The 19,803-nt window shown below is 40.2% G+C and overlaps 1 protein-coding gene across 2 annotated transcripts in view; it reads left to right on the top strand.

The window, feature by feature from the left end:
* The window catches only part of ptprub (protein tyrosine phosphatase receptor type Ub), a 167,749-nt gene extending 148,621 nt beyond the window's left edge, over positions 1 to 19,128 (top strand). For both annotated transcript variants that reach the window (XM_044358650.1, XM_044358652.1), the window contains 11 exons: positions 491 to 527; positions 1,455 to 1,552; positions 3,959 to 4,075; positions 5,080 to 5,234; positions 6,332 to 6,467; positions 7,114 to 7,263; positions 8,986 to 9,300; positions 12,404 to 12,529; positions 14,469 to 14,626; positions 16,639 to 16,774; positions 16,892 to 19,128. In XM_044358650.1, coding sequence (XP_044214585.1) covers positions 491 to 527; positions 1,455 to 1,552; positions 3,959 to 4,075; positions 5,080 to 5,234; positions 6,332 to 6,467; positions 7,114 to 7,263; positions 8,986 to 9,300; positions 12,404 to 12,529; positions 14,469 to 14,626; positions 16,639 to 16,774; positions 16,892 to 16,954 — 1,491 coding nt within the window. In that variant the 3' untranslated portion in view covers positions 16,955 to 19,128. The remainder of the gene's footprint in view (positions 1 to 490; positions 528 to 1,454; positions 1,553 to 3,958; positions 4,076 to 5,079; positions 5,235 to 6,331; positions 6,468 to 7,113; positions 7,264 to 8,985; positions 9,301 to 12,403; positions 12,530 to 14,468; positions 14,627 to 16,638; positions 16,775 to 16,891) is intronic.
* Positions 19,129 to 19,803: the final 675 nt, after the last annotated feature.

Raw genomic sequence — 19,803 nt, 5'->3', positions numbered from 1 at the left:
TGGGACAGCACTCTAAGGTTGAGTTTGATAAATAAATCAGACACCTGAAATTGAGGAGCCTACACCTTTAGTTTCTTTATCATATCTCTGTATTAGACTGTCACAGGGATTCAGACATTGTTCAGTTAGCTAACCTGACTTGCCACTGAAAAAAACCCCAAAAAAAACAGTGCTGAAGGAATCACTTTTTCATAGATTTAACACCGGTTTGTCAAGATGCAGTATTTACAATGTGTTGCCTCAACTCCTCCAAACTCTCTGTGGAGTCTTTGAGGGCACAGATGTAGCCTGGAATCAGTGATAGGTCAGATAGCAGTGGAAAATTATACAGGAAACACGTCTCACAGTTGCAGAGAGAGTGGGTCAGTGGGAGAGCAGAAATGCAAAGAAGACGGGAGGAAAAGGGTGAGACAGAGAGACACCGTCCCATACAGCTGTTCCTGAGGTGCAGATGGCTTACTCAGCATGTCATCCTTCTTCTCTTTTTTAGGGCTACCATCGATCCAACCACTTCATCGCCACTCAGGGTGAGTATCCACACACACACACACACACGCACTATAGCAAGGCTATAGTGTATGTATGAGTTGTCTTGTGTGTGTGTGTGTGTGTGTGTGTGTGTGTGCATTCTGGATGATACCTTTTGCTGGGGTGTAATAAATTGAAGATGATCCGGCCAATTATCCTACTCATGCACAGCCCGTTGCCAAAACCATCTCTTTGGCAAATCCAAAGGTGATAGTAGGACTACCAACCCGTGAAGGATGTGTTAGTGATGTCAATGAATTAATCATGAGAGGAGGTGAATAATTAAACACATTAATTATAGCTACTCAATCTTTGTGACATGTGGAGCGTTATATTCATTGTTGGAGGGAGAGCCTTTAGTTCACCCTCTGTTGCTCAAATACAAAGTTGGTTCTGATGGACAGTTGGACTCTGTGAGTTTAAAATTTCTAAACCCAAAGGAGCATCTGTTTCTAGGGAGTTCCCATCACAAAGTCACTCAAGGTCTGCTCTGCTTATCTTGCACCAGCACCTCCTCTTCCTCCTGCAAAAGCGAGACAGGGAGAGGCAGATGAAACTTGTAAAAAAGAAAAAAAAATGTCAGCAGTGTTTTTGTCTCTCTGCATTTCTCTCCTACGTGATCCTCGTTTTAAAGTTGTATCTTGCTTCCTAAGCATCTCCTCCTCAGATGACAATGAGTGGTCCTCCGGGCTTTCATCATCAGCTGCTGTTGTTTTGTTACCCATCGCCCCTTCCCTCTGCCTGGAATTCCCAATAGCTTTATTGACAGCACAATCTTGAGAGATCAGTACCCTGCCGTCTGAGGAAGGACACTTAGGTCACAATAATACGAGATTTCACAACAGAACTCCCTTTTTGAGAGGGCAGGCTTTGATGCAGTCGTTTTTTGTCTCTTTCTCTGTTATTTCTTCCCTCCCTCCTACTAGGACCCAAGCAGGAGACGCTTTATGATTTTTGGAGGATGGTGTGGCAGGAAAATTGTTTCAGCATCGTCATGATCACTAAGCTGGTGGAGGTTGGCAGGGTAAGTGATGTGAACCTCCCACCCCCCTTTCTCCCTCTCGTGTCTCCACCCTGTGCTCAGAAACATCCCACATTCACCATAACGAAACATTTGGTGTGTGAAAGGCTTTCATGTGTTTGATAAGTGTTGATCGCAGAAGATCTTACTGTGCATCTAAATGGCAGCCAAAAAGCTGTTCATTCAGTGGAAGATGTCCCGCATTTACTGTATTTGAAACCTACAAATCACATGATGCTTTTGCAGTAGAGACCTTAAAGAGGACATATGCTTTTTGTGATTTTCTGTTACTTTTATACAGTAATGATATTAAATGTCTATTTTTTACATGGTTAAAGGTCCAAAACTCGAGGTGAACATATGTAAAAATGCTCCTGAATGTCAAAAGCCAGGGCTTCAGCTGGCTCTGATTGCTTCATTTTCAGTGTTACCTCTACTTCCTCCTCATAATGACATCAGATTGTTCGCTTACCTGTGGGAGTTAGATGACAAGACCATACCACTCTCGTGTCTGTATGATGAATATAAAGCTAACACTAGCAGCTTAGCTTAGCACAAAGACTGGAAAAGGGGGAAACGTCTGCCCTGGCTCTGCCCAAACGTGAAAAAAATCTGCCTACCTGCACCATTTTAGTACAGATTAAATAAACAACATTATCGTTCAGTTGTAAATTCTTCTTTGAACATTTTAAAGGATTGTTACATGGATTATCCCTTATTTCTGTCATGATAGCATCACAAAATTGCTATGGCGTGTTATAGAAATTTATGTCAAGATTATAATGATTATAGAGTCCATAAAACGTGCTATAAAAACTATTCTGAGCCATATACTGTATCAAGGGCTGCTGTCCTTGTATATACACTGCATGGCTACAAAAGTTTAATGGCTATACTGTAGTATTCTTATTTTCCACCTCACATAAATACCTGTAGTGTATGAGTTCTGACGAAAAGTGCCCCATCCTTTTCAGTCTAGGCAAGAGAAGCGTATTACCTCAGCGGATGGTTAAAATGACACCATTTTTCTAGCTCCAGCCCTACATCCAATTTAGTTCTCCATCCCAACAATTCTGGGAACAGTCAACAAATGAGGACTGGTCTGTGTGTCTGAATCCAAATAACACCTCTATTAAATAAAAAAATTGCCTCTTTTGTGCCTGGTGTTGGTGAAAAGATTGCTACCCTCCTGCTCATTATGCTTCCCGCCATTATGTGATTATTGTGCTTTTCTTTTCTTTGCCCTCTGAGATGAAATATCTGCAGAGGAACATGCTGCTTTTGTTCTTCCTCAGCATTTGAAGTGTTACCTCTGTACATTTTCAAGTTCACACGGATATCTGTTCTAGTTAAACCAACAAATGAGGTACTTAATATTTTTTATTATAACCACTTAATTCTAAATTACAATGACGCAGGTATGATCTTATCTCTTTAGCTGTCAGATGAATTTTTAGAATTAATCCTGTAAGATTATTATGCTTTCACTCAGAATTCAGTGCTTAAACTTCTGATAATGAAAAGGACCTTTAATCCTTGGAAATCCAAAACTGGCCAAAGCAAGGGTATAACGGTGACACTTGATTTATCCAGCAAACCTTAACTTAATCTGTAACTCTTTGCAAGTTCATCAGCAAACATGACAGAGCATCTAGTTGGGTTGTGAAATAGCTGGTTGATTGTTGCTATGATTATGTTATGTACTTAAGTGATGACCTTAGACCACACTGACTGGGTCTGACTGATTTCTACTGGAACGGAGCCACCTGCATGCACTGTTTAATGGCAGAAAATGAACAGGATGTTCATGTTTAACAACAGATTAATAAAATAATTATATACTCATTAAATAAAAACTGTTAAGATTTCAAGTCAGAACAGACTTGAAAACAGACTTTTTAGACACGCTTGGCTCTAGGGATGTTGATTAGTTGGCCCACCACTTTGGTCCAGACTGAAATATCTAAACTATTGAATGAATTGTCAGAATTCTGTACGGACATTCTTGTCCCCTTCAGGATGAATAGTGATGACTTTGGTGATCCCTTAACTTTCCATACACTGCATTAGTTAGGCCAAATGTGCTTAGATTTTTGACCAAATACCTGCAAAACTAATGGCATTCCCATCAGCCTTAGCTGTACTTTGTGTTTATTACTAAAATAGTGAACATGGTAAACATTATATGGGCTAAACAATCAGGATGTCACTGTGAGCATGTTAGCATGCTGACGTTAGCATTTAGGTTAAAGCACCGCTGTACATTACATGTATATTACATCCTCAAGGAGCTGCTAGCATGGTAGTAGACTACGTAGTTTCATGTTGCATGCTTTCACAGTTTTGAAGGAGCATTTCCAAAAATGTCAACACAAGGTTTAACTTGGTTGTGTCACTATTTTTAAACAGGTGAAGTGCTGTAAATACTGGCCTGATGACAGCGAGATGTATGGTGACATCAAGATCACTCTGCTTAAGACAGAGACACTGGCTGAATACACAGTTCGCACCTTTGCCTTGGAGAGGGTGAGTGTAGCTTAAAGATTTAAATTTTGCCTACTGTCTCTTGCATTTGGTAATGCAAGTCATAACACTCTTGTTTTAAAAACGTAATGGGTACAAAGGAATCGATGCTGCTAACCGCACGTCCTTTATTTCTGTTCCCTACATTTCTGTGACTCAATGATGTAAACAAATAAATGGCCGTGTTTTTCTGTTACCTGGTAAAGTATGAATTAAAATTAGAAATGGTATATTAATAGAAGGGATTAGATACTTGACAGGACTTACTGCTGATGGGCATTAGGGCCACATGTTAAATTGAGAGGAATTAACACCAGTAGCTATTTGAATGCCCCTGCCGTCTTTCCAACATAGCTGTTACAGTGTTTTGCCCCTGATGGCCTCCTCGCTGTCAATCTCCCGGGGGATCTCTCATTGGAAGGGCTCAGAGCAACGCTGGAGTGACAGTGGCACAAACACAGCATTATCATCACCCTGTCACATTCGCTCTCCATGGGCACGCACGCTGCTGCTTATTCAAATCGGCAAGAATTTGGGAGCTGGTGACAGCTTGTTTTTCATAGCTGTTTTCTTTTTTTGGATTTCTGTCTTCAACAAATCTTTGCTTTGCGCGCTTTACTTTGTCATCTCTGTACAGAGGAAGAAATTGCTGTGTGACTGCAGCAGCCTCCCAGTAGAGAGGAGAAACCTCCCAGCCCTCCCTGAGCTCCGAGAGCCTCAGTAATTCCTTTCCGCGTGTCTGTCACACTACAGCTGCTACAAGCATGTGATGCCCAGAGGCCTAACTGTCCTAGAAGACCTAACACCCCACGTAAATAATGTCCTGGTTGTCCTCACACTGAACCGAAAAATCTGTCACATCTATCACGGAGGGGGGCCATCTCTGAATGGGTGGAAGCATGTCTTGGATGAGAAAAGGGCCTGTAGGCTACCATGGTTAGGATGCAAGCCATAAAAACGTAGCGTTTCACATGTAATGCTAATGTGTACTGTGTTTCTGTTGACAGAGAGGATATTCAACCAAGCACGAGGTCCGTCAGTTCCACTTCACATCCTGGCCTGAGCATGGGGTGCCCTATCACGCTACTGGACTGTTGGCCTTTATACGAAGAGTGAAAGCCTCTACACCTCCTGATGCTGGCCCTGTGGTGGTCCACTGCAGGTAATGTGTTCCCTACTAACTGCTGTAAACTGTTGTTACAAAACCAAACCAACAAATGTTTTATTACAAATCATTCATAGAGTATAATCAGTATATTTAACATATTGTAATAGAATAGTAGTAGTTTTAGAGACGTGGGACCACTATGACATGAAAGGTAAGAATTGTGTGACTAACTGAGGCAGCCAGAAGCATTGGTAGGCTGTTTTTCAGTAGCCTTGCATGCTAGGCTACGCTAACTACTTTTCCCAGCCATGGGGAAACTAGTGTAAGGTTTGAAAAGCAACCTGACATGTTTTTTTTCTCTTCTTTTCCCTTTAGGTTTTATATAGAAAGCAATACAGTATGTCATTATTCAAATGTAATTCTCAGTTCAAAAATGTCAAATGTAACACCCTGATCATGAGAGAAACTACCTGGACAAAATTAAGACTTGGCTTGTTTTAAACCCTTTATGGATATATAGTACCAGTCAAAAGTTTGGACACACCTTCCCATTCACTTGAATGAGAAAATGTGTCCAAACTTTTGACTGGTACTATACATGCAAATATAACTATTTCTTCAGATTTTGAAACCAAACGTAATTATTTGCACGTAGCTCACAAGATACTTCATTTTATTAATTACTGTGCTACTACAGTAACAGAATTTTCTAACTTCTCCTTTGCTGCTAGTGTAGCTTCCATTAACTCAGAATTCAAAATGCTTCATGAGAGTATCAGTTAAAGAAGTTGCTGCCCAAACACAATGCAGTATATATTAATAAACCTAATTTTTAGTCATTTAATTCCAAAATGTATCAGTCTCATACAATTTTCCATGAAAATGCACAAAAGTAGAGTCGAACAGCTTGTAAGTTAGCGCTCTCTCTTTTGGCCACTAGCACTAGTGCTACTTGGGCAAAATCCACACTTACATAACCCTCGTCTTACACATTGTAGCACTCCCTTTAACACTCCCTTGAGACTCTTTTAAATCATGTACTGCTAATAGATTGCAATAACTTGTGCTCCTGAGCAGACACAAGATTATTTAATGCTTTAAGTGAACTTTAAGTGCATAATTCCTAATGAAAGATGTTGTTTGTGTGCCAGTGTGGGGGCAGGTCGCACCGGCTGCTACATCGTGCTGGATGTCATGTTGGATATGGCTGAGTGTGAAGGCGTGGTGGATATCTACAACTGTGTCAAAACCCTCTGCTCAAGACGCATCAACATGATCCAGACAGAGGTCAGATCAACTGCACAGCATGGAAGCCACTTCACATTCAATCGAATTTTTCATATTATTCAGAAGGTTACATCACTGTCCATAATATGGTAACCTCTTTCCACTGAAAAAGTTCTGAAGAGTCAGGTTTTTAACATTTGTTTCCTGTTGTTTGGCAATTCAGAGAGCGACGGGGGTGTATTATCATACTCCCCCTCTGGGACTCATGTAAAGGTCATTGCAATAGTTTTAGAGAAAAGACTTACATTGTCTCTCAGTATGCTGCGTAGGCACGTGCTGTTCTTTAGATGTGAAGATAATTTGCATATTCACCCCTTATTATGTAAATCCTACATTGACTTAGCTGTTTATTACATTTGTAGTTATTTGCAGGGGTGCTTTAATTAAATGCACACTGTGTGTGTTTGTTTACTTAGAAATATTTATTTATTCTCTAAGAGCTTTGATACACTACCAACCTTATAGCACATGTTTAATTCAGAAGGCAGGTTATGAAAATTAGCCATTCTTCATATTGTCTTTTGTTTTATTTATATCTATATGTGTTCTTTGTTAAGCTGTTTGCAACTCTATAACATACTCTCACATGTTAATTGAAACCCACAACAGCCCTCACATATACGCTTCATGTCTATTATTCTTGCAGGAGCAGTATATCTTCATCCACGATGCCATTCTGGAGGCCTGTTTGTGCGGAGAGACGGCCATCTTAGTGAACGAGTTTGCCGTCACGTACAAAGAGATGCTGCGAGTTGATTCCCAGAGTAATTCCTCCCAACTACGGGAAGAGTTTCAGGTCAGTCTCATGCAGGGTGGTACAACAGCCTGACCTCAATCAATTTTTAAGCGCAGTTTCATTTTGTTGAATTATGCATCCATTAAAACATGAAACTTGCAACCATGTATTCTGAATTACACTGCCCACACACACAGTCATTTGCATTTTTAATGCAGTTTATTAAATATCATCAAAAAATTGCTTCAGTTACCTTAACAGAGCCTACTATTACTTTCTACTGCTACAGTTTTTTTAGTAACAACATAATACTAATACTACCACTCATACCACTACTAATACTACTATAGAACTACGAAGTAAACTGTACAGATAAAGGATTACATCCCTTGCATGTATCTACAGTAAACTACTACCACTATTACTACTAGTTCTACTACACTGTCAATTGATTTTACTACTACTAATACTACTATTGATAATAGTGCTAATGGATTTTGATGTTTGAAAGCTGATGCTTTGCATAGTGAGACAGATGAAAGTCGTGCCTGGAGGCCACCATATTGATGATCCATTATATACAAATACATGTGAATTGCATATTTTCTGTTGCTGCTGCATATTTGTTTAGTATTCAGAGAGTTACATAAACAATAGACAGTAACTACATCTGCTTTGTTGTGGAAATATACTTGAAAGCACAGACATTTTAAAATCAACAGAGAGTGCAGAAAGGAATAGACTAATGAATGTGTGTGTGCCATGTTTGCATCCATAAATGTGTGTGTGTGTGTGTGTATTGCAGGTTTCCTTTCACTTTTGATTCTGTGTGACTGTCATTGAAAAATCCTCCTCCTGGTTTGTAGGAATGCGGTCTCTGAACATTTTATTAGATGTTGATTAGGAGAAAAGAGCCAGCTGTGTTCCCACATGCTTTACCTGCCTCATCCACCCCCCATCCCCCTGCTGCAGTGCTCAACCAGCAGCCACATTGCTTCCAGGTTTAGCATTTCAAAGTAATACTGGAAAGGCTTAAGCTCCTCCTTTAATTTTATACAGTTTTATTCTTATACACTACATAGAAATGATGATGAATGTATTGTTTATGATTAGGGAACAGTACTTTAGATGGTGCAACACTCTGATTACAAACTGTTAGTTCTTCATAAAGGAAAATGTTACTTGCCTTGCTTTGATCTTGTAAACTTATCTGTCTGACATCGTTGTTGAAACCCTTCCCACTGCCCAATGAGCTCTCTGCCTATATATATTCCGTCATCTTGTAGACAGCAAACAGCCAACCGGTAGTACTGCAATCAGCACAGTCACAGATCTATTATTGATGCTGTGTATTAATGATCCAAATATTTTTTCATGTTGTCTAATGTGATTACGGCTAAATGAACAGAGAGTTCATTGAAGAAAATTGGTATGCAATATTTCCTTTTGAGTTTTTTTTTTCTTCTAAAACTTCATTACACTCCCTTTTATTATGCAGTTGGCCTAATTTATTCTTTATTCTTTGAAATCGGTTTGTCAACGTGATGTTCAGAGTATTAAAGATTCTTTCAATTAACATTATTGGATTCTTGGCATTCTCTGTCTCCCAGTCCTCCTTCCTTCTGTATTATTCGCTTTTTTTCCCACCTCCTCCTCCTCCTCTCCAACATCTCCTCTGCTGTCTCACCGTTCCTCACGCCTTCCATCTTGTCAACACTCACTTCAATTCCATTTAATACTCCTTTCACTCTCATCTCACCTCTTTAATATTTCCATTTGCAGACGCTAAACTCGGTGACTCCCCACCTGGATGTAGAAGAATGCAGCATTGCTCTGTTGCCCAGAAACCGAGAGAAGAACCGCAGCATGGATGTGCTGCCACCTGATCGCGCCCTGGCCTTCCTGGTAACAACAGAAGGGGAAAGCAACAATTACATCAACGCTGCTCTCGCTGACAGCTTCCACCGACAAGCTGCTTTTATTGTGACCCCTCACCCTCTTCCGGGCACCACGGCAGACTTTTGGAGGCTGGTCTTTGACTACGGCTGCACAGCAGTGGTCATGCTCAACCAACTGAACCAGTCAAACTCTGCCTGGGTAAGGTCGAAGTGTTATGTACTATTTTATTGCCATTGATTTGTTGACACCATAAGGAAAAAGAGATGTAGCAAAATGTTGAGTTCGCTCACACAGGCGCAGCTGATTGCAGTGAAAGTTTTTACTTTCAGTCTTGAGGTTATCTGAACTTTACTTGAAACTTTTCCTGACATACCCTCCCCTCACTGTTTCTGTATCTTACTGTGCTTGGGATTAGTTCCTTCATGCCATTTTGTTGGGCTTTGATCCCTGACCACATTGATCTCAAGGCAACAGATAACACCCGCCCCAGTTTTTCCTTCCCTTCCTCAAGTTGCATCTCTGGAGAATAGGCTTGCATTACCCTCCAGCCACATCTCAGGGTTCTTTTTGTTGGCGCCCCACTTTTTCTCATGAGCATATGTCTTTCTCCGTACTGCAATATTCCCTGTTCCTTTTTTTAATACTTTAATTATAGCAATGGAATGAACAGAAACATCACACAAGACTGAGATCTAGATTGAATTAAAAACATAATGAAACAAATAATTAAATGCATGCCATAAATGAAAATTAATTTTAAGGAGAGATTTTGAAGTAGTTATAGCTCCTCTCATAAAGCTATTCCATTTGGTTGGAGTCCCAATGGCAAAGCCTTGGCTGGTGAAAGGACTTAGTGGCTCAGGTGCCATACTGTAGGGGGCCATAAAACTCAGCAATAGATCTTAAAGTCTCTTTTAAAATGTATAGGCATGGAAAAAAATAATCATCTGAGTATTTTGTCAAGAGGCTGGTTGGTAATTGGTGGTCACATTGTGACTATCCAAGTGCAGATTAAATTAAACTATGTAAAACAGTGTCAGTAAAAGAAAGGAATGATTTCATTCTTGAGGTATTTCTCAGCTGGAAGAAACAGGACTTCACAAGCCTACAGGAGTAACATACTGTAAGCCTCCAGACTCAGACTCTAATCAAGTGTAACTTCCTGATTTTTAGCAGATAGGACATCATACATGTGAAAGAGCCAAAAGCTGGCACAACTTGTCTACCAACGTGTGTAGCCAATAATTAAGATCTCCGTTTTGTTGGAATTAAGCTGAACGAGATTGGCAGACATCCATCCCTTAATGGCAGATGAACAGTTGTGTAGAGATGACAGCGTTGCTGAATTATGTGGGATAGATACAACTGGGTATCATTGGCATCTTAATGGAAATAAATGTCTAAATAATAAATGCTCGTTAATAATGAAGCCTGAGGAAAACTTGAAATGAGAGAATAGGATTTGTCCCAAAATTAATCCTTGTGGGACACCACATAGAGACACTGCCTGCGCCTATCAATAGACACAAGAAAATTCCTGGTAGACAAAGAAAACCAATTGATTCCAGTCCTAGGGATTTAATAATAAGAATACTTTATTTCAGTGTGTTGACCACTGGATTTAGATCAGACATATCACCACAGGGCATTCACTAACTTCAGCTTTCATCAACATATCATTAACAACTCTTACAAGAGCACGTCCAAGTACTTCTATATCATCCCATGTATATCTATATAATTAATACATGTATGGATGAATCACAGAAATCATCTGTAAAACTTGAAGATAATGAATGTTTAAGATAATGGCTTATGCAACATCTCTGGAGTCTCAAAGTCTCTGGCTTGCATCACCCTCCATCCACATCTTAGGTTTCTTTTTGTTGGTTTTGAGGTATAAATGCAACATTTACAAGCTTTGTATGATCAAACTTTAATCATTAAGCATGTGAAATATGTATTGCATCGTATCATAGCCCTGGAAAAGCAAGTGCTCACTTTAAATTATTAATCTTTTTTTCTGTCCGAGGTCTGCCTTAGTTTGTTGTAAAATCTGTCCTTAAGATTCTTACAGTGTTCCTTGGAAAATGTGTCTTTGGTGGAGATACAGTATAACTAGTAACAGTGGAACCACAATTTCACACACTACTACAAAAAATAGAACATTAAAACATTATGTAGGGTGGACAGCTTGTTGAAGTCACTTTGTTTGACAAAAGGTACAATTGTGAGTCATCGGCATAAAAGCAAAAGAGATGTATTGTTGAAATCTGAGTGATAACATGTACTGAAATGGTCCAAGACATGTTCTAGACATTTGTTTTGACTAATAGAAAGTGATCCAATCTATGATTGTTCCAGACTGATTACTCTCATTTATTTATTCTAAAATATGACTAAAATATGTGCTGCGTGGGTACAGACAGTTGAGCAGTGTTGACGGTTTTCACAGTATGTCTACCCCTACCAATGTGAAAGTATCCTACCAAAAGATGTTTGTCCAAATCAGAAAACCACTAACACAACTGTTTATGGCCTTGACAAGTTTGTTACTGTGGATGTCAATAAATACTCTTAATCTTTAATCACTGTGTATGATGTGCTCATCGAATTAGTTTTTGTGCTCTAACACCCTGTTGAGGGAGGTTAAAAGAAAGAGAAAACAGATTGCAGGTACCCCTGTTCAACCCAACTTTTCATCTGCTCCCCTTTAAATGTTTTTCATCTTGTTTCTTTCAGTGTAATGCAGCACTTTTGGGTCTCGCCTGAGAATTGAGTTATTGCCACTTTAGGTTGTTCATTGCAAGATCTTGTTATGAACTCTGTTGTGGAGTTCATTCACGGCGCTGGAGTACTCTGTCTCCCTCTTGTTGCAATCTCTCAAAGCACATTAATTCTCTCCCTCCTCATGCTGCCTCTCTCTCCTTATTAACACTGCTGTGGCATCCTAACACCTCCTGTTCAGTGAAGGCTTACACTGATACCACTCTTACCATTGCTGGTTTTATAGCTATGCATCTGCATATCTGCTAGACTTTGCTCTGTTTTTTAAGAACAGTGCATGCATGCAGACCACCCAACACACACACACACACACACACACACACACTTATTTTCTTGCATAATTTCACCATTTTATCTTCTTAAAGTCCTCTCGTCCTTGAAAATCCCAAGTTTGAAGAGAAATGGCATTTTCCCTGGTCACAATGGTGAAGAATGCATTAGTTCAAGTTCTGTACGTGCCACATTTCATCACTTATAAAACAATCTCTCCTCTCTCTCTGAATTCTACCTGTAGCCATGTGTTCAGTACTGGCCGGAGCCTGGTTTACAGCAGTACGGGCCCATGGAAGTGGAGTTTCTGTCCATGTCAGCAGACGAGGATGTCATTACTCGTCTGTTTCGGGTCAAGAACGTCACAAGGGTGAGTCATTATGGTATCAAAGCCGGCACAGGACATGTTGTTCCACTCAGTGGTATTTCACAAATGATAACTTGAACCTCATTAGAAATGCATTAGCTGTGGTCCTCGCTGTTAATTCAGATGTGACATTTTACCTACAGTACATTTAGAGCTGCCACCTGTAATGTGCATCTAAAATCCTAATACAAGTCCTCAAAGTCAAAGCACTATAGGCTTGGCTGCAAAAAAATCACTTGAAATCTTAAGATGATGATTTGAATTTCTATGCAACTTGTGTTAATGTGCAAACTCAAAGGCTGAATACTTCACTTAATGCTGGATTTCTACGCAGTGTGTGCCTTTGCATTATTATCTGTCTATATTGCTTTCTTATGCATACACAGCAGCCCTTCTCGAGTGTATGCCTCATGGGAGAAAGGAGGTTATCAAACAAAAAATAAATACACTAAAATATAGCCTGGAGATTTGTACTGAGCACAATTGCAGATCAGTGAAAAAACATATTCATAGACTATATTATGCATGGTACAAAGCACATTGTTTTGATATTCAGCTGTCCAGAAAATTGAGCTGGAGCCACCAGTGTTTCTGTAAGACGTTCCCATAAGAGTGATACACATTCTAAGAACTTCCATTTCTATGGAAAACATGCAAGAGAAGCCCATTGACATGCATGCAATAAAGGTCAGTCTATCCCTTTTTCAATTTCTTCTTGTCATTACATAGGCGTCTTCCCTCTCTTAGGTGCCAGTTGGCATACTAAAGAAAGGCCTTTCATCATCATAGTGCATGCCATATTTTCCGTTGCAGGATACTCTTTCACCTTTGATTTGTTCAGAAATCATGTCACGTATTTCATAAAAAGTTGAGAATTAGGCACAACTCGTGAAATAGGCTAAATAAAGGCACTGACAGTTCTGTCATGGTAGAGGGAGCGCAGGGGATGTCAGTGTGGTCTTTTCTCAACTGAAAAAAAAGAAAAGTCTCCAAATCTGTGGAGACTTTTCTTTCATTTTGACTTCACAAACTTCACTCATTTTGACTTCAGACACTTCATTGTGTTGGCTGTGTGTGTATGCAGGTATGGTTTTTACACCCAGGAATTTGCATAAGCGCATGCATGCATTCTGCTCAGGATCACTGTCAACCAATTATTGAAGAAATCTGTATGCAAGGCATTTCCCCGCTGCCATTGTAAGCAGCATGACAGAACTTCCTTTCTTGATTGGCATCCTAACGTCCTCTGTCGACTGCCCTTGTCATTCCCCTCTCTACCTATGGCGCCTTTTTTTCTACTTGGTGCACAACACTGTCAAGGAGAGAGGGCAGCTTAACACAGCATGGGAGAAATCAAATCACACAGAAATAACACACACCTCTCCCTATATCTGCCCCTTTCTCAGTGCATTAGTGTGTACGTTTCCTGTGTATGACAATGATATACAAGGGAAGGGAGTAAAAGTCAAAGGAAGTGCATTGTAAGCATATGTATGTGTGGGTAAGAGAGTAGTACAAAAAAAAGTACATTTTGTAAATCCCACATCTGCTGAGGCAATTCCTCCATGCATCGTTGGTGTCTTTGCCAGCCCAATTTGCATGAGTTATAGTTCTCCACTGGTCCCTACGTATTAGGTGAGATGCTCCAGGACAAGGTTATGAACACACAGGGACCCCTCTCACACACAGCTTGGGCCCCACTTACACCTGCAGACCCATATTTCTCAAAGTCACTCCGCTGAGTGAGCAAAGCTGAGAGTGCTAGCATGCAGCCCGGGGAGCACTCAAACATGGGTGTTAAGCGGCCCACACAGAAACACTGAAACAACCAGAAAATGTCACACAATGACAGACAAGAGAGTGCACAGGCATGTGACACCCACACATGACAGTTAACTACACTCCTCATCCATGTGCTTTATGTTTTATGTCTCATCTGAAGCTCCAAGAGGGCCAGCTGGTGGTGTGTCAGTTCCAATTCCTGCGCTGGTCGGCATATCGTGACGTTCCTGACTCTAAGAAGGCTTTCCTCAACCTGCTGGCTCAAGTGCACAAGTGGCAAAGGGAGTGTGGAGAAGGACGCACTGTTGTCCACTGCCTGTGAGTAATCTGTTAACAACATGTATGATAAACTAAAAGACACGGAGGCAAGGCAGAAATACATTTAATCTCTCTCTGAAAAGTCCTTGGCTAGACATTAAAATTGTTGAAGACAGACATTTAAAGGTGCATTTTAACCTAAAGTCTTATTAAATCATGACCAGTCATCACCACCGGTGTTATCCACCGGAGCAGTTACTGTGAGTGTGTCTCTTCTCTGTGGTGTTTGCTACAATGTAATGCAGTGAAAAGTACTTTTCCTTGGTAGTATTTTGTAATGTCTTATAGCAAATTGTAAATTAATGTGCTTTGTTGTGGTGTAGTGCACTGGATGGAAATTGTGTGCTCTAACTCCTCTGTTGTCCTAAGCCCCCTGAGCGCACGCTCGCTGATGAATATGAATGGGCCGTCCGGCTCGTTGCCAACCCATCACACGTTCATCCCCACCGCCCCCATCCAAAAGCACATCACTCAGTGCTGTCATACAGTGTTATCCACGACAACCAGGAAAGAGATTATGGAGATCAAATCAATTATGGCTTAATACAGAATGCGATGGTTCTCACTACAGTAAATCCAGGACTGCCAAAGCACTGACGACGATAGATTACCTTAATATTGCTTGTATTGGCTGTGAAGGCTTCCACGCCCACCTTCCCCAGGTTCGTCTCAGGAGAGGAAGTGGAGTGTCCTCTAGTAGTTTATTGATATTGTCTCTCATTTATGATGACCGGGACAATATTTCAGAGGAGATGCCAGGATGTGCCGTTATTTCTCAATTTTCTCTTCCTTACAGCGTTCCACATGTTGCTATATGAACGGTATCAAATGTTGTTTTTTAACAAGGTGGCATGAACATAAGAACAAGGTTATCAGATTACACTTATTCTGTCCTATTTATACTGTATTGTTTCCTTCCAGAACCCACTTAAACAGGAGGCTCATTCATTCATCATACAAACAGACATATCTGTATATATTGCTATTACATATACATTACATGTGTGGTACATACTGCTGTATGTGCAGTGTAATAGAATTTCAACCAATAAAAACTGGTCTAAACCTACTATATGTCTAACAGGGCATGGTTATTTATGTTGCACATTTCAAACACAAAGGCGATTTCCATGTGCTTAAATAACATAATGCATTAAAAACATTTAATAAACAAGACTGAGGGGGATATTTACTAAGGATTTGCGGCCCCTTTTTAGGCACTAAACAGCTGAGTTGCGTTTCTCCTTGTTTACTTAAGGGCTGCATGGAGATTTTGCGCTGGTAACATTGAAGAAAAACAGCACCAATCAAAATTGCTTGTTTGGGCTCATAGAACATGTATTTTAAAAGTTTTACCAAATATATCCCAGTGATTTTTCATAATTCATTCAAACACTGATTTTGTTGTTGAGCTGGCAACATCAGGATATTTAACTCATATTTCCTCACATAGAGTGTTCCTCTTGTGGGATGAACACATACTTGCAGATCCAAAAGTATCTTCTCTTCAACCAGTATATAATTTACATTTCAAGTCTTAGTAAATACCCTGCAAAATTTAAAAAGTGCAAAGGCGCCCCCGACAGTAATTATTATTTATTATTATATATTTATTTATTTTAATCAGTAAACATCCCCCTTAGAGTCTATAGCCACGCTAGCAGCTCTGTGGGGCTGTACTGAGCTAAATGCTGACATCAGTATGCCAACATGATCGCAATTAAAATCCAGCCAATAGTATATATGTTTCTGTCTGGACCAAAGTGGTGGACCAACTGAGCAACTGACTGACATTGCCATCCCCAGAGGCATGTTGCCAGTGTGACTAAAAGACAGCATTCAGCAATAAAAAACAAATTGGAAATTAAATTAAAAAGATAAGACATACAGTACCAGTCAAAGGTTTGGACACACTTTCTCATACAAATGAATGGGAAGGTGTGTCCAAACTTTTTACTGGTACTGTATGTCTAAGATGTTTTTTTTAAAATAACACTTCTTCTCCTCCACAGTAACGGTGGTGGTCGCAGTGGGACCTTCTGTGCCTGCAACATTCTCCTTGAGATGATCCAGTACCAGAACATGGTGGACATCTTCTATGCTGTCAAAACACTACGCAACTGCAAACCCAACATGGTGGAGTCCCTGGTGAGAGAGTCTGTAAATATATAAGGCAATGTGTTTCAAAGTTGCAAGAATATTTCTGTTATTATTGCTGTGTTTACACTTTTTTTTAAATTTAAGAAGTATTGTATTTTTCCCCAGGACCAGTATCGATTCTGCTATGACCTTGTCCTGGAGTACTTGGACTGCTTTGAAGGAAGATAGCAACTAAATGTTTACCACGGCGGAGGTATCCCACGCGCTGGAGATTTGATTTAAGGCCACCTAGTGGCCCTTCTACTTTAATGTTCGAACCTGTGGACTTGGCATTGAAAGGACTGCAAAGGAATGGAAGGAAAAAAAATATGGTCAAGGTTCTAACTTTTAACCTTTAATGTACAGCTGTGATTTCCTCCTTGTTGGTGATGTTTATCTCTTTTGATATTTTTTGTGCTTTTCTTGGTCCTCTTTGCCTCTGGACTAAAGCTTTTTTGTGCTAAGGGTTTCTGTAGCAGCAAAACAATATCATGAGCTACAAAATGGACCTACTCTATTCTGAAGAAGGCTCACCTTGGCTGTGTTTCATCGTTTCATTCAAACAGCAAGGGCCCTGGATGAAATTCCAGAGTCACAGCAGCATTATCTATATGTGGAAGCATTTTCTTCTCTCTAAGAGCTACATACAACAGCAGTCCACTGTGGTTGTGGCATGACTTATCTACCATACCATAAACTGCCTTATTCTCTGACGATAGGACAGATTTATTCAAATCACTGAATAAATCAAAATGGTTGTCATACTGGTATACAAACAGCAACAAGAGATTTTAACAGGCCTACAGCATAGAAGAGACCAGCCCAGTCCTCAACAGTTTTGATGCAGAAATTGTACAGTAGTGCAATGTGTTGTATTTTGCCATAATATTTTGTGTTGGATTACCACGTGTGCTATAGGTGGACGTTTCCAGGGACCACAGCAGTGGGCGCCACCACGGGAGATTCCTGTCCCATTACTGTCTCAGTGCCAATCCCACTGACTGACTTGAATCCTCTCTTTACTTTGTTCTACTGCTTCATCTTGATATATGGCTACAAACATACAATATGTACTGCATCAGCTAATGTTCTCACTCCAAAGTGATTGTTTGTATTTTATACCCAGTGGGAAAGAAAAAGGAGCGGGAAAACTGTACTGACATGCCATCGTGGTGGTGTGAAAAATGATGTTCCATTAATGCTGTAGTGAAGTGTCTAAACCAGTGCTGCGTTACAGGTTTTAGTCTATTTTACTCTTTTGTTGTTTTAAAACCTCTGAATTTGGTTGTCCTGTAAATTGTTGATCCAAGAAATGCCAGTTTGAATTTTATTATAACCCTTTTAGGTAGGGGGTTCATTTTCACAACTTTGACATGAAGGTTAGTTGTTGTTCCTAGTGGTGTAAAATAAATCTAAATAAAGAAAGGGGGAATTAACATTGTGCAAAGGGAAAACAATGCTATTTTACATCACCACTCCTTACTGAACATATTGGGCTTTTCACATTGGTGGTAATTTTTTGCCCACAGATCCATTTATCACATACTTTATGGACAAACACTATTTTTCACCTACTGGCCAATGCCTGGAGACCACTGCAACTGTTAATGCCTGAATCCATGGGAGACGCTCAGGCAGGTTGGCATGTGTGATACACATAATGATCTGTGTCAGCTTTGAAACATCCATAAAAAAGACCCCAACACACACACAGGAAGCAAAATATATCTATTCTACACTCCATTATTACCCTTTAAAATATGTTATACTCCATCATATCTCCTGAAACTCCATAAAATGCAGGTTTTCAAGGAGGGCGGTAAAGGCATCACTTCAATGTCTGCCCTAATAAACATGAAGAGACACCTTGAAACCTGCAGAAGCTGAGAAATGGCAGCTAGGCGAACTGTGCTGCGAGTTTGCAGTTCACTGGTTCATGTGGGATCACCAGAATGTGAGGAATCTAACAGTATACGCACATCATCAGGCTCCCACATGTTCACTGTTAGAGCAGCTTGTTTATGATGAGGATGAAGAATGAAGTAGCTACAGTGTAGTCGGGTGATCTGACACGTGATCGCTGGAGTACAACAGGAAGTGCCTGGACATTTTTTCTCGAGGGTGGAAGGAATGTGTACATACAGATGTATATTAATGTTATGTGAATACTATGTGAATAATATACTATATGTTTGCCCAGAGTAAAGACGTACAGTAAGTAACCACTACATAACCACGAATCTGAATGTGCTGTAAATGACCATTTTGTGAGTTTATTGCCAGAAATTTTAACAACAGAGTATGAACGTGTCCCTGAGTGTTTTTCCCAGCGCTCTCTTGAGTAAAACAGGTCTGTCAAAGCATGTGTGAATTCATTGTCTTGGCTTTGCATATCATTTAGTTCATTTCAAAATATTCTGATCCACATCATTTATTTCAGCCACTGTGTTTTCCAGCAGCCGCGATTGTGCGAGTGCATTGTACTTTTACCATTCCAAAGCTTTTTCTCATGACTGCTCTCGGAGTGGTGGCCACAGCCATGAGAGTACCGTTGATTTCGCTTGCGTGTTTCTGTAAGAACCAATGGTACATGACTACTGTGTTTTTGACCATTGTATTTGTGGGGCAAGGTGTGTATTTAATGAGGGAGATGGAAGAAGAAAGATTTATTTTGGGTCGGGAAGGGGTTTGTTCAACGATCAACAATAAAAGAACAAGGGGGAAAAAATAGATGTGTCGTTGTCAGTTTATCACTGGATGCTCTGTCAAAAATGCATACACAGCACAAAAAAAAAAATCTGTGTGGTTTTATGATTGGTTTGTCAGCAGTAGCAGAAAACTGACAAGTGGACATGGGCTTCCTGTCTATAAGCCTCTGACCCTCCCGCGGTTTCTCACACGGATGTGGTCTGTTAACAGTTTCCTTCGCCTTGAACCACATCGACCATTTGATCTCTCCCCTCTTTTTAATCTCTCGCCTTATTTCTTTTCCTATCCCCTTTTCATCATATCCTCCCCCCAACTTCTTTCTACCTCCC

The sequence above is a fragment of the Thunnus albacares genome, chromosome 8 (genome assembly GCF_914725855.1).
Source record: "Thunnus albacares chromosome 8, fThuAlb1.1, whole genome shotgun sequence".
Lineage (NCBI taxonomy): Eukaryota > Metazoa > Chordata > Actinopteri > Scombriformes > Scombridae > Thunnus > Thunnus albacares.
Note: the sequence above shows the minus strand (reverse complement) of the source record. Positions and strands in the feature narration are given on the sequence as shown.